This window comes from Leucoraja erinacea, chromosome 15, assembly GCF_028641065.1.
Source record: "Leucoraja erinacea ecotype New England chromosome 15, Leri_hhj_1, whole genome shotgun sequence".
NCBI classification, from domain to species: domain Eukaryota; kingdom Metazoa; phylum Chordata; class Chondrichthyes; order Rajiformes; family Rajidae; genus Leucoraja; species Leucoraja erinaceus.
The window spans coordinates 24,138,321-24,154,250 of record NC_073391.1 but is presented as its reverse complement, the minus strand read 5'-3'; the positions used below and the strand labels follow the sequence as shown (position 1 = coordinate 24,154,250).

The window sequence follows — 15,930 nt, the reverse complement described above, 5'->3', positions numbered from 1 at the left end:
CAGCTCCCGTACCACCAGGCACTCGAACAGCTTTTCCCCCCAGGCAATCAGGCTGCTGAACCAACCAGCCCTGAAACTGACCTGAACTGGACTGTCTTTAATTTAATGTTCACTTTATAATTTAGTGCATGCACATTATAATTTAATGTTAAATTTACTGTACTGAATCCTCCAGCGCCAGATTTTCACACAGGATTGTACCATGTATGGAACAGGCGTGACAATAAACCCCGTGAATCATGAATCCTTGAATCCTATCCCTCCAAACCTATCATATCCATGTACCTCCCCAAATGTTTCTTAAATGTTGTGATAATATCTGCTTCAACTACCAACTCCAGCAGCTCATTCCATATACCTACCACCCTTTGTATAAAAATAGTTGCCCCTTAGGTTCATATTAAATCTTTCTCCCTTCACCTTAAACCTATTAGATAAAGGTTAGATGAACCTTAGATAAGACATGCTTAACTCTTGGCCAGAGATAACTGGAATATATCTCCATAAAGATTGAACACGCATGCTCTATCTGCCAAAGGGAAATGGTGCCAGTGTGAATTTCTTGGTAATCTGGGAGGAAACTTTTCAACTTGCTAATAGGTTTGTGCAATTATAAAGTGTCTGACTGAGAAAAAAATGAAAGCGATTAAAGATTGCCTTGATTGGTCCAGCTTGCACCTTGCATGCCATTAGCTGTCATGACTAATAATATAAAAATTAATATAATTTTGAAATGGAAATTAGCAGGAACTCTACAGAGGGAATACTGTATTGAAAGCTCATATATAAAACTTAGCACCAGGAGAAATAAGTTAAATAATTTTAATAAGTCCCTTTATTTTTAAATTGTTGATAATACTTTCCGTGATGTATTCTTCACTTGCAATTACAAAATTAACTTACTTGCCAAAAAGTCTGAGTGCAATGCCCTCATATTTTTTAGCTTACGTTAGCGAAAATCGTTCCGTTGCATTTTTTTATTCATCAATTTTTTACCTTTATAACATAAGATAAAATGCAGGCGTACTGTAATACAGCAGAGAATCATATGGTCCATTTAATTCTATAGATAGCTAGTAGCAACCTTCCACTGAGACTAAGAGCTTATGATGATATAGAGTTTATGCACTTTTATTTATAGGGGTGAACATTTGGAATGACAGAGGGTGTCAAATTGATGTACTATTATTTGAAAGGAGGGGTATCTCTTGATATAATGACTATTATTATGGCCCAGGGCTGCCGCAACCTAGGAGAAAGCTTTATAAATAATGTGTAGCATAAATGATTTCCGACCAATCTAAATAAAATCTTTAGGTTAATGTTAGTCATTGGCAGGGACACGTTATCTTGAAATGGAAGTAATAAATTAGAGATTGCAGCTCTCTAACTGCACTTTTACCATCTTACTATTTGGTTGTCAGCAATAGCATTCCGCTTGATTGATCTGTCTCAAGACAATGATGGATGGTTTTACTCAACGCGTGTCAAACGTTTAAGACTGTGGCATTCTGCGTATGAACTGACACGCTAAACTAGCGTGACTGTCTAAATACCTAAGATGTGGGCTCAGACACATTATCATTCTTGAGTAGTAAGGACATGAAAGAGTTGCGGGGAGAAGGCAGGAGAATGGGGTTGAGAGGGAAAAATAGATCAGCCATGATTGAATGGTGGAGTAGACTCGATGGGTCAAATGTCCTATTTCTGCTCCTATGTCTTATGATCTTATTGTCTTAAATGTTCTATCTTTTTACAACGCTTTATAAATCTCTACCTCCATCTTGTCCAGATTTCTTTCTGCCTGGAAGTATTAATTACACTTCTGAAAACAATTGCATGCCTCTAAAAATAATAGTCTTAACACATTGACTATTCTTTGAAAGTAACTTTGAATGTGCTTTTGGATGGGACCATTCCAATTCTTCAGCATGTTATGGGGATAGATCTTGCTGATCCTGTCTCCTCACCTGGAATTGATGCAAGTGGCAGCCTTAGGCCTCTGCTTACCAGTTCCTGCTTACCAGTTCCTCATGTAGAGAGCCATTCTTACAGTGCTGAAGCCTCCCGGATTCCAAGGGTGCGGGTCTGTGCAATGGTGGAGGGGTGAGGAAGCCCCTGCCTTAGTCTTTGAGAGTTGCCACAACCCTACCTCTTAAACCCCCTTCCCACTTAGGTGACCTAAACAGAAACCTCTGGTGACCTAAACAGAACCTCTGGTGACCTTTCCTCCCCCCCCCCCCCCCCCCCCCCCCCCCCCCCCCCCCCCCACCACCTTTTCCTCCCAACTCCGGTCTGGTCCCGACCCCCTGTGAAACTGAAGGGAGCAACTGCCACGGATACAAATAATGTCATACACAAGAAAGGGCAGATGCTGGTTGACAAAAAGTGAACACACAGTGCTGGAGTAACACAAAGACGCAGCAGAATTTTGGAAACGTCATCCCGTCACCCATTCCTTCTCTCCAGAGATATTGCCTGTCTCGCTGAGTTAAAGAGTGCCCACGGTAGACTCACGAATCACTACGGTAAACACACGGGCTACTACGTTCTTACAACGAGTTTAAAAGTTTTACATTTTTACTTCAAGAATAAATTTGACTTGTGGAAATCTTTCATCATGTTGAAAGATTTTCACGGGTTAACAAGTTTCCCGAGTACCTGCCGTTAGCGTTACGAGTTCCGACGTTCCCGCTACGTTAATCCCACGTGATTACCACGGGTTTGATTTGTTTTAATCTCGGGATCACCCATGGGTGGACTCGCACCGTGAGACAGGGCCATAAATAAGCTGGTGTTTTTTATTAAGTTGAGAACACAGACATCTACCCCACACATTAAGCCGCTTCCTTCTGAAATAACTTAAATTAATTTCTTGCCTTAAATCTCTGTAATCCTCTATGATGGACTCCTGTTATGTTTTGTTACATCTTTGTATTTCGAGTTCTTCGTTATTAATAACAAAAAGGCTGAACAGAATTTTTTTCATCGTGTAATTCAATGCCTGAGAAACCATTTATATGATCAGCCAAGTGTATCCTCCAGAGTCCACACACACACATTGAATGTAATTTTTACCATGTCAACTGGAAGAGACAAAGACGCTTAGAGATTTAATTACAAGAGCCATGACCTTGTTTTATCAGATTTAATACAAAATTCTTGTGAGATTATTGGATTGGAACATAAATTTGAAAAATGGTAATTTTAAATGGAGCTCTAAAGTGACAGTAAGATCCGTAGCATTATAGCTTTTGCTTTTGCAGCAGTTCGCAGTGAGCCATTACCTGCCGGAGTACGATAGCCCTGGTAGAAAGAAATGCAATTAATCTTGTATATATGCACAATAAGGAAGCAGACTGCTGATTCAATGTCATGCTGCTGAATAACAGAAACACCCAAAGGTACCAATTAAATCTAGGAGTACTTTATTGCTGTTTTCTTAAATAACTAAATGCAGGCTTAACATCTTTTCTCCGTTGTATATACAGTATGTGTGCTGAGAAATTGGGCGTGTTTGCAAGGTTTGTGGTGCAATCAACGCTTTAAATTCACAGTAAAGCAAGTAAATCACACAAAGGGTGGTGGGTGTATGGAACAGGCTGCCAGAGGACGTAGTTGAGGCTGGGACTATCCCAATGTTTAAGAAACAGTTAGACAGGTACATGGATAGGACAGGTTGGAGGGATGGGGACCAAACACAGGCAGGTGGGACTGGTTTAGCTCGGACATGTTGGCCAGTGTGGGCACATTGAGCCGAAGGGCCTCTTTCCACACTGTATCACTCTATGACTCCATGACTATATCAACTAAAATACCCAAATTAAAGGGTCTACAACTCTTTTAGGCAGCTGGTAGTGCTGCTGCCTCAAAGCACCAGAGATGCAGGTTCGATACTGACCTCAAGGGCCATCAAGTGTGGAATTTGCATGTTCACTCAATGACCACATGGGATTCATCCGGGTGCTGCCCTCACCAAATTAGTTTAAGGCCTTCTCAGTAATAGTCACAGAATCAAATAATGTGGAAACAAGCCTTTCAGCCCAACTTGCCCAGACGGACCAACATGTCCTATCTATACTAGTCCCACTTGCCTGCAAACGGCCCATATCCCTCTCAACCTGTCCTATCCATGTACCTGTCCAAATGCTTTTTCAAGTTGTAATAGTGCTTGCCTCCTCCGGCAGCTCATTCTATACACCCACCACCCTTTGTGTGAAAAAGGTGTTCCTCAGATTTTTATTAAATCTTTCCCTTTCTAAGATCTAACATGAATAAACATACCAGCAACGATCTTTGTGCCTGTCCAGTTTAGTTGTGAATAATCCTTCTTATACAGATCTTACCTGTCCTAAAAACAATCATAATGATCGAAGTAGGAAAAGCCCTCCCTCCTGCACCAGCTCTTTAGCCACATATTGATCTGGCCTACCTTCCTATTTTTACCTTCACTAGCTTGTGGCACAGCAAATAATCCTGAAAATATGCTCCTGGAAATCCTACTTTTTAAACTTCTGTCTCACTCCCTAATCTCTCTTTACAGGACCTCATCCCTCTTCCTGCCTACATCATTACTACATATGTCAACTGCAACCTTTGGCTGTTCTCTCTCCCCCTCCAGAATGTTCTGTACGCAATCCGACTAGTAGCAAGGAGAGGCAACCTAACATTCTAGAGTCTCGTTCACGGGCTACAGGAACACTTGTCTGTTTCCCCTGCTAACAATTTCCCCACCACTACTCCTCCAATTAACATTCCCCTCTCCTGCTGTGCTTAGAGCCAGTCGTGGTGTCACACATGTGGCTCCTTCAGCTTTTAACTGAGGAGCTCTGCAGCTGCCAAAACAACACACCTATTTGAGAGAGGAATGACTATAGAAGGTTCTTGCACAACCTGCCTGAACTTACTACCCCTCCTCATGGCCACCCATCTGCTTTCTTGCCATGCCTTTGGCATTACCAACTTGCTGTACGTAACATTCATTACATGTTCCCCATCCCGGTTGTTCCATAGTACATCCAATGCAGCTCCAACACGTACAGAACTTGTTGAATTTTGTCAACTAAGCTTTGAGTATATTCTTTCAGTTCAGTCATGCTGCTAGACATAGCATCTCCTCACTGCCAGATCACTCTATGATATCATTAGCATTCACTGATAAAAACAAATGTTTCCAAAACAATAATTAAGTAAGGCATCAGAAAAATGTTAAATATAATGACAGTTGAATTAATTAGCGATCATGCTAGCAGTCAGTGAGGTAATATTTGCTAGGCATGTAATGTATTAGGCACACCAGGAAGGTATGTTTTTAATGCCTTCTCTTCACTAATTTTGTCCATCTGATTCAGGGTAATTAAAACATACTTTAATACTAGAGGAGGAAGAAGAGAAAATGTTCCTTGGACATGCAGATTGCAGAATCCCTCCGAGGAGTAAACTTATTTATTATTCCTGATTCTGAAAGTTTGCTGTTTTGAAAGAAAACTGAAGCCTCTATCTACAGTATCTACCAAAACCAAGTGACAATCCCTTCTGAGTTACCTATATCTGATGGAACATTCTCCAAACTTTTGATGTAGAAATCAAAGAATTAAAAATCACAGTGTTTGTGGACAATAAGACCATTCGACGTGTTAACACATTGAAAAGCTCTCTGATTGAAACGATTTATTTTCCATACCCTTAATGTTTTGCCTCTTCACATTTTTATCCAACAGTATTAAAGGTCATTGATCTGAAAAGTTAATTCGGTTTCTCCATCCATTAGATGCTGCCTGACCTGCTAAATATTGCTTGCATTTTCCATTGTTCTATCAAATATTTATCCATCTCCTCTTTGACACTGAATATTGAATCTGCTCTCACTCTGCTTGCTACTAATGTATTCAAGATAAACACAACTACTTCCAGATATTTTGCTCATTAACAAATCTATGTTCGGAGCAAAGAGCTGCAGATGACGGAAATTGGAAAAAAAGCAGGAAAATGCTGGAAGCATTCAATGGATCAAGCAGCTTCAGTGGAAACAAGCAATGTTTACCTTGTGGAGAAGTGGAAGAGGTTTAGTTTAGTTTAGTTTAGAGATACAACATGGACACAGGCCCTTCATCAAGTCTACACCAACCATTCATCACCCATTCACACTGTTTCTATGTTATTCACTTTCTCATCAATTCCCTACACATTAGGAGTAATTTTACAGAGGTCAATTAACTTACAAAAATGCATGTCTTTGGGGTGTGGGAGGAAACCAAGGAAGAACGTGCCAATTCCATGGAGCCAACACCCGAGGCCTGGATCAAACCAGGCTCTTCCGGCACAGTGAGGGCAGCAGCTCCACCATCTAGTCATTCTGCCATCCCAGTGTGGTGAGAACAGGGAGAATATCTATGATAGGTTCCAGATCAAAGTTGTCAGTTCCCAATTACTTTACAAACTGGGAATGACAGAAGAGAAAGAAAAGAACAAATTGAAACAGAAAGGTACAGCCATGTGTGTGGAGAAAGAAATAACAAGAAAGGGTTGGTTACCTGAAATTGTTAAACTTAATATTAAGCTCTAATGGCTGCTCCATGCTCAGACAGAAAGCAAGCTGAGGTTCCTCAAGGTTACATCAGGCATTGGTGGAATATTGTAGGAGGCCAAAAGCAGAGAGGTCAGGGTTGGAGTGAGACAGAGAATTAAAGTGAAAGGTAAACTCCAGTAGTACAAAAACGCAGCTTACCACCAATGGCAATTAGAGGTGGGCGATAAGAAAAATAATTTATGCAAATTAAAACACGATCTGTACTGTTACAATGAAGTCAAGGAGTTAAATGAGGCGTGTGCTGGGATTGCAATAAGCATACCTAAAAATGAGAGACCAATGTGGTGAAGCTTCTGCACAGGAGTACATGCATGCCAAGCAGTATAAACCACATGCAAGACACAGAGCAAAGCTACCTCAGTCAGCAGATCAGGTCAAAACTCTAGAGTCTGGCCACTTCCAGTTGTGAATTCCACTACACTATTAAACAGCTAATGGGAGGAAGGGGCTCCAAGGAGATCCCTATCCTCAATGACAGTGGGACCCAGCATGCTATTTACAGGGCTAAAATATTCTCAGACATGACCATACAGATATACCGCAAACTGTCCATCTCAGTTCCTCCTGAGATCCCTGACACCACTGGAGCCAATCTTCAGACAATTTGATTGACTCCACATGATATCGAGAGATAGTTGTGCGCACCGAGAAGAGCATGAACTATAGGACAGGACGACATTTGAGCTGTGGTACTGAAGGCCTGCACTCCAGAATTTACCATGCCTCTTGCCTAGCTGTTCCAATACAGTTATAACACTGGCACCTACCCGATAAGGTAGGAAAATTGTCCTTTCCACAAGAAACAGGACACATCCAATCTGACTAATCATTGCCCACTCTCACTTACAAGCAATGTGATGGGAGCTGCCATCAACAGTACTACCAAATGGCATCTATTCACCAACAACATGCTGGCCGTGTCCAGATTAGGTTTTGCTAGGACCAGATGGCCCCATGTCTCAAATCTGTATCAGTTCACACATGGATCAAGGAACTGACTTCCAGCAGTGAGACAAGAGTGATTACTCTTGACATCAGGCAGCCTTTCATCAAATCTGGTACAACTGAATTCAATGGGCAACAAGGGATAAACACCCCAGTGACTAGAAACATATCCTACAGCTCATCTGTAACCATAGCATTCTTGGCATGCCATCATACTTTCTAGAATTAGAGCTACGATAATGAACTTAGAGAATCATATCATGCCTGCCTTTACCCAATTATTTGTAGGTAGAGACAAAGGCATGCATCCCCTGGCTTGTCAGAGATGATTAAACTGGGGAGATTATTGTTTGTGAAACATTGATAGCAATATGCCATCTACAGCAAGACTTTTAGACTAGTCCCAGGTCAGGGATGACATTGTCAGCGGCTGTTACTGTGAAGCTTTAGCGCACTATTCCCTTCCTTCCAAACAAGGGCAGATAGCTGTCAAATCTCACAATCAGAATTTTCAAAGCTTCAAGCAGGTGAAGCGCACATTGTTTGTCAGGACAAACTCCTTAATTTCCCAATAGAAACCAGCCGACAACCACAAGACAGCCCTGCATTCTGTCGAATGTGAAGGCTTCTCGGATGGCATTTGATTCCCATAAAGGAATCATCCTTCATTTTCACCCTTTCCTTCCATTAGTGCATAGCTGATCAGTGAGTATAGAACTAGTTAAAGAAGTACCTTTAAAGCGTGTTCCGTATTGTTATGCAGGCAACACAGTGGCCAGTTTGTAGACTGCAATGTCCCAGAGAAACATCATTTGCTTTAGTGGTGTACATCGAACAACTTGAAAGCTCCTGATCTTTTACATTGTGCTGAACATGCAGGAATAACAATTCTGGTTACTACTACTGGCTCCAGCTTTTTCATCTGAGCATTTAACAGCCAGCAATGGACCATTAGAGTCGAGTTGGGGTGAGGCATGCACCTCAACCACTTTGTTAATATTGTCAACCATGTAAGTGGTTAACTAAAGCATGGAACTCTGGACATAAAACTGAAATTGCTGACAGGCTGCCTTGACATGCATATCAGAGTCCTGCAGCATTTGTAGGTAGGATCAAGCCACAAATTTGTAGGTAAAAATAGTAAGATTAAACGAGAACTTGCCAGTTTGAAGTTTGATCTGTATTTTATGAGAGGAGTTACGATGAGGGATTACGTGAAGAACCCGCTCAGCACGCATGCGCGGCATACTTCAAAGCAGCGGTGTGGAATCACAGATAGACACAGTTATTGAAGTAAACATAGTAAAGCCAAGGAGACACCAGTTTATCAGTTTGACCCATATTATTGAGGGTGGGAGCGGAGGGCATGTAATCCCTCATCGTAACTCCCCATAAAATACAGATCAAACTTCAAACTGGTAAGTTCTCGTTTAATCTTACTATTTTACTTCGGAGTCATGTGAGTGATTCCGTGAAGACTTCAAAGCTCTGTGATTTCAAACCGTGTAACAGTTATTACTACATCACTGCCGAAGTCCTTGAGGGAGGAAGTGTGTTATCGTAATCAACCAATTAATCTGTTTGTAGAAAAACACAATGGTATTTTTTAACAATAACAATAAAGAAATTAAATTGCTTAAATTAAATATTTGCAGTCTGTAAAATCTTTTCTGCAAATAAAACAGGTTTTGGCAATGGCTTATTATAGAATTTATGAACGGTCTTTCCCCCCACCATCCTGCTGTAGCCTGGATGTGGTCTATAAGCACGTCCATTCTTTTAGCCGTCGACGTGGATGTTGCCCTGGTGGAATAAAATTTGTACATGTTAGTGTTTATCCCAGCAGTTTTTAGCACCTGCTTGAGCCATCTCGCAATGGTTTGGCTCCTCACCCGACCATAAGGTTTTTTATGACTGACCCACAAGGATTTTCATCTCCCTCGAATATTTTGGTTGTGTCTATGTAGGATAGTAGGTGGGTCATGGCACATAACCGTGGTTCTGGTGGGTAAGCCCGGAATTCCACTACTGGATTAGGTTTTCCTGGTCTGCACTGTTTGATCAGTCTCTGGATAACGACAGAGATCTGGTCTGGAGCTGTGAGCATGCTGTGAGCATGCTGTCCATCGGAGCTTCAACAACCATGTCATGAAGTATTGGGAACCATGGCCAGTCGGGTACTATCAAAATACCTGAAGCAGAGTCCATTGTATTGTGCGTAGTCCCCGACTGATGAGGCAGAAGGGAGGAAATGCATAGAAGAAGAATTTCCCCAATCCAGCGCAAACGCATCTACCACTGCTGCCTCAGGGTCTGGTTCCCAAGCGAAATACATAGGTACCTGGTGATTTAGCCTTGATGCAAATAAATCGATATCTGGCATGCCATATTGCTTGATAACTTTTGCGAAAAAAATTTGGGGGGTTTTAACATCCATTCGATGTTGTCATTAAATTTACATGACCTGGTGTCTGCCACTGTATTTAGCTTACCTGGCAGGTAAGTTGCTGATAGCCAAATATGTCTTTGGACACACCATTGCCAAATAGTGTTGACCAACTTGTCGTATGATCCCGATTTTATGCCGCCCATATGGTTAATGTAGGCCACCACCGTAGTATTATCTATTTGAACTTGATTTTCAAAAAGTACCCAACATCTTTTTGCTCAATTAATCATCGTGCTGGATATCAGTTATGTTTAGTATATTGAAGACGTAGGGTTAGTTATGATAATAGGCTGACACTATGCCAAACGTTCTCTTGGCAATGTTACAGTTACGTAGACTGAATTAATTGGTGACAATCCCAGGGTTTTGAATAACTGTTTGGTAGCGCTAACATAGTCAATTCCATGGTCCTCTGGAATCACCTGAACCTCAGTGGTGAAGTTATGAGGTTCACCAGCGATGTCAGCCTTGGAAATGTCCATGCATTCCAGGATCCTTTATTGTGAGAGAACAGTGTTGTTCAGTGAAGCAGGTTAGTGGAGGACCTTGGCTTGCATCTGTTGAGTACAACGCTCCAGTCTTTCATATGCATCAGTGAATGAATCGACAGTGGCTTGGCGCTTCGCCTCCATGTGCTTGCAGACGCAAGCATTACCTGTCTAATATAGCTTCATCACCGAGGTTCACAGGCTCATCATTCTGCAGAATCATCACTATATGTTGAACAGCTCCCATTAGTTCTCATTAGTTCAAGAGTCAAGGGTGTTTTATTGTCATGTCACAGATAGAACAATTAAATTCTTACTTGCTGTAACACAACCGAATATATAATCATAATTGGTAATATAACAAAAAAACTCAGAAACCCCCCTCCCCAAACAATAACAGTGCAATAATAATAATAATAAATAGTCTATTGTAGTTCATAGCTTATGAGGTTGTAGTGTTTAATAGCCTAATGGCTGTAGGGAAGAAGCTGTTCCTGAACCTGGACGATACAGTTCTCAGGCTCCTGTACCTTCTTCCTGATGGCAGTGGTGAAATGAGTGTGTGGCCAGGGTGGTGTGGGCCTTTGATAATGTTGGCTGCCTTTTTGAGGCAGAATCCTTGATAAATCCCTTCGATGGTGGGGAGGTCAGAGCCGGCGATGGACTGGGCGTGTTCACAACTTATTGTACTCTTTTCCGCTCCTGGACGTTTAAGTTGCTGAACCAGGCCAAAATGCAACCAGTCAGTATGCTCTCTACTGTGCACCTATAGAAGTTCAAGAGAATCCTCTTTGACATATCGAATCCCTCTAATCTTCTCAGGAAGTAGAGGTGCTGATGTGCTTTCTTTATAATTGCATCAGTGTGCTGAGTCCAGGAAAGATCATCAGAAAAATGCACGCCCAAGAATTTGAAGTTTTTGACCCTCTCCACCATTGGTGTAAACAGGATTGTGGGTCCTCAACCTTCCTCTTCCAAAGTCCACAATAAGTTCTTTGGTTTTGCTGATATTGAGAGTCAGGTTGGTGTGATGGCACCATTTGGTCAATTGGTTGATCTCACTTCAATACTCTGACTCATCACCATCTGTAATTCGTCCCACAGCGGTGGTGTCGTCTGCGAACTTAAAAATGGAGTTCGCACAATGTCCGGCTACACAGTCATGAGTATAGAGTTAGTAGAGCAGGGGGCTGAGCACACAGCCTTGAGGTGCTCCTGTTCTAACAAGACGTTTGTTCGAGATGGGGTGCAATATTGAAGCAAAAAAGATTTTAAAGAAATACCAGGACAATGATACAGCCTTGATGCACTGAGATTCACCCTTTTGTCGGTCAGGATCATGACACTGGATTTGCAAACGTTCAGTCATGTTCAAGCTATTGAGCTGTAGACAAAAGAGAACAGCACAGCATCAGAATCACAATGGACAGATAACAGCAAAATACCACAGACCAGGGAATCCTAAATAAACATTAAGTGCTGGAAATTCTAAGCAGAATTCTAACCAGCATCTTTAGAGAGAGAAACAGATTTAGTATTGACATTCAATGAAGTATTGTCAGACCTGGGAAATGTTGATAAAACAGGATTTACTTGCAGAGAAGGGGAAGAATACAAGGGAAGGTCTGTGAAATGGTACTGATCAGGAGGGACTGAATTTTGTCACTATGGTGAACTGGACGAATAATGAAAGCTTCATCTGGTCAGTGCAAATAGAAGAACACGATTGATATCTGAAAGTACTGGATGAGTGCTGAAAATATTAGATAAAACATTGTTTGTTTGTCTCAAATTATTGTTGAGCCCTGAAGACTATAATTTGCTAAATTGGAAGCTGAGGTTCTATTCCTGGATCTTACTGAAAGAGTATGTTTTAATTGCCATATGTACCGGCAACAGATCACATGAATTCTTGGTTGCTGCAGGGTTACAGGCCCATTAACGTACCACCCACAAATTCTAGATTCTTGATTAGCACGGGTGTCGGAGGTTATGGGAAGAAGGCAGGAGAATGGGGTTGAGAGGGAAAGATAGATCAGCCATGTTTGAATGGCAGAGTAGACATGATGGGCCAAATAGCCCAATTCGGCTCCTATCACTTATGAACATGAACTTATGAGCAAATACATATATAATAATTAATGTCAATAAATTAATAATCAGTAAAACTAGGTAACTAGACTATAATAGTGCAAAACCAATGTCTGTAGCACAATCAAAAAAGTCCGCAGTAGATGATTGTTGCTGAACTAGGATTGTGGTTAGTGTTGTGCAATGTTAAAGAGCCTGATGGTGGCGGAGCCATAAGGCAGAGAGTTCAGTGTGGGTGTGGGTGTGGGATAGAGAATCAGTAATAGGCAACGGGAAGTTTGGGGTAACCCTTGTAGACTGCATTTTGCAAGGCATTCACCCAATCTGATATCAGATGTCCATCTGAAATAGATGAGAAGCTGCCTAGATATTCAACTTGGTGCCCTATGCCAGTGATAGAGAGGCTCTTGCAGTAAAGGTCCTAACTCTCATCAGATCAGGAAGTAGTTGCTGTCGAGGTTTATGAAGATCTAGAGTTAATCGAGCTAGTTTGTTGAGCATTATAGAACTTTACCATCCAATGTGACGTTCTTTTAGTCAATGCATATTACATTGCCAAAATGACGTGCAGAGGATGGGAATAACCAGTTCCTGATGATATGAATGTAGAAGCTTACTGGTAGGCTTTTACAGAATGCATTCTCTCCATGTTAAACAATCCATCTCCACTTATAAAGTGAAATACGATATCACAATCATTGTCTTCCGAGTTGTCCCAGACTTCCTGTCCCCAATTAAGTATTAAAATGAATAGGGACATACAGTAATATAGCAAAGAGGAGGGTGCTCAGCTGATCTTCCCTGTACTGGCATCCATTAGTGCTAATGAATGCTAAATCCTGCAGACCTTTGAATATCTCTGTCTGCTGGCCAGTGATACAATCCTGGCACACATAGCTCTCTGCCAAATGCATGGATTTACAATATATGTTGTAATCGTAGGAGTGCCGTGAGGGGCAGCTTTGCCTCATGGTTTTTGAATGATAACATTTCAGTAACAAATGCTAACCTGAATGGAAACAATTGGTATGCAGCACACTGCAATGACTGCTTGAACATAGTATTGTACCTAGTGCCTGGAAGGTATAAAGCAGACCTGCTGTTGTACATGTTTCTCATTCTACTTTATGAATGATATATCTTCTGGCAGCAGCATGACTTTTCAGTACTGAATGACCAACTCAATTCGGCCCTCTCCCGCCGTTCCCCATAGCTCCGAGATTTTTTTCCCCTTTTCAAGCATGCGGGGGTGGTCGGATGCAATTGGGTCCGTAGCAACGACAAGCAAACACTTAGGAGTAAAGAATGTTTCATCACTGCAGGTATTTACAAAAACTTTCAGCTTGTTCCAGAACTCAGAGAACACACCTCATATCTCACTTGGGAAGCTTATCACGCAACGGTATGAACAATGAATTCCCCAAATCTAGGTGACCTCAAACAATCCCTCCTCTCTTCTTTCTCCCCCATGCTCCCCTTTCATCCCACCCCCTTGCCTGTGGCCCACCTGGATTCGCACCTAATTTCTCCCCTCCCCCTCCACCTACATTCTTTAATGTGGCTTTACAATTTGTGACTCTTCTACCCTTCTCCTTTACACCTTCTGCTTTAATCTCTGATATTTGTTCCAACCATTTAATCTCTGATATTTGTTCTACCTATCAACCCCCCCCCCCCCCCCCCCCCCCCCCCCCCCCCCCCCCACTTGCCTGTGCCCATCTATTACCTGTTCCTCTATTTCCTGCCTCTCCTCTTTCCCAGCTTTCTTCCCCCTCCCCGATAATCAGGCTGAAGGAGGGTCCTTACCCGAAACGTCACCTATTCACGTCCTCCAGAGATGCTGTCCGACCTACTGAGTTACTCCAGCACTTAGTGTCCCTCAGCATTAGGTGATTGGCTTTACATTGAACAATCATCCAATGCAAAGGATTGCAAGCTTCCAACATCACAAATTACCTGCAACAATATTGAAAACAAACATCATCACTAGCTTTTGGAAAATGGCACATTATGGCACATTGGCATCAAAAACAGGCAGAAATGCAACATTTAGCAAAGTTGGGTAAATTACAGCATTTTTTTTTGTGTTGCATTAGGTGCAGAACCGATAGGTTCGAAGGGGAACAGCTGTTTGGATGCGGCCAAAGCTTGCAACTTAAACGACAACTGCAAAAAGTTCCGATCGTTGTACATCTCGCCCTGCACGTCCCGCGTCTCCGCGTCAGAGGTCTGCAACCGGAGGAAATGCCACAGAGCCCTCCGGCAATTCTTTGACCGCGTCCCTGCCAAATACACCTATGGAATGCTGTACTGCTCCTGCAGGGATATGGCATGCACGGAACGGAGACGGCAGACGATTGTGCCTATTTGTTCATACCACGACAAAGAGAAGCCAAATTGCCTGTCTTTGGCTGAAATGTGCAAGACAAATTACATCTGCAGGTAAGATACCAGTTGGCAGAGAAGTGATTAATGAGAGCGCAAAAAGAACTTCATAGCTGCTGAACTTGCCAGGCTCTGGTTTCAGAATTTCCACCAGGGTATTGAGTAACTGGGGAAACCTGACAGCTAGAGCTAAATAATAGAAGCCTGTTTCTTGTTGCTAGTTCCAGTAGAATAGCTGATAACTGAAACAAATTATCTGGGGGTTTGTACCAGACGTAGAGGAATATGAACTGCAGTCTGTGGGAAAAGCTAAAAATTATATATATATATTCTACAAAGCTCGGCTTCTGTTGTAAAATTCTGCTTTACTCCACGGACTTTATTATAATTCGCAGTGTCCTCACTTATATATTGCATCAACACATGTGGAATAATCCTCCAGCAATTGCATTCCGTGTCCCACTAAGGAATGAAGTTATAAACTATTTGTTGATAATTTGTTCCCATTTGGGTTTTTTAACAACATACTGAGGTTTCTCATTTAATCTCTTTTCAGTGAGAAAAAAATTGATCTGGTTGCAATGTGTTAGGAAGATCATAAATGTATTCTTTACAAATGCATCAGCACTGCACATTGACTGATGCACTTATTCACCCTTAGGCTGCAGAGGAGGTAGTATTCTCTTCGCCAGTCCTGTCAAATTTGTATGAGCTAACATTCTTCAGTCCCTTCGTGCTTCTTAGTAGTCTGAGTAAGGTTAGTATGCCAGTATGCTTGCAATATGCTTCTGAGACCTGAACTACTTACAGCAAGCTTCTCAATCCATTGGAAAATATCACGAAATAAGTGATCACAAAATCCTCCAAATTCACTGGAGGTATATGTGAATCAACAGGGGCGTGACTGGTAAAGCTTATGCCTCACGGCAAATGAGATCCAAGTTCGGTCCTGACCTTGGGTACATGGAGTTTGCACCTCTTGC

General features: G+C 41.9%; 1 protein-coding gene across 1 annotated transcript in view; it reads left to right on the top strand.

The window, feature by feature from the left end:
- The window catches only part of LOC129704048 (GDNF family receptor alpha-1-like), a 190,181-nt gene that overhangs the window by 123,388 nt on the left and 50,863 nt on the right, over positions 1 to 15,930 (top strand). The window contains exon 4 of the mRNA XM_055646917.1: positions 14,659 to 15,004. Coding sequence (XP_055502892.1) covers positions 14,659 to 15,004 — 346 coding nt within the window. The remainder of the gene's footprint in view (positions 1 to 14,658; positions 15,005 to 15,930) is intronic.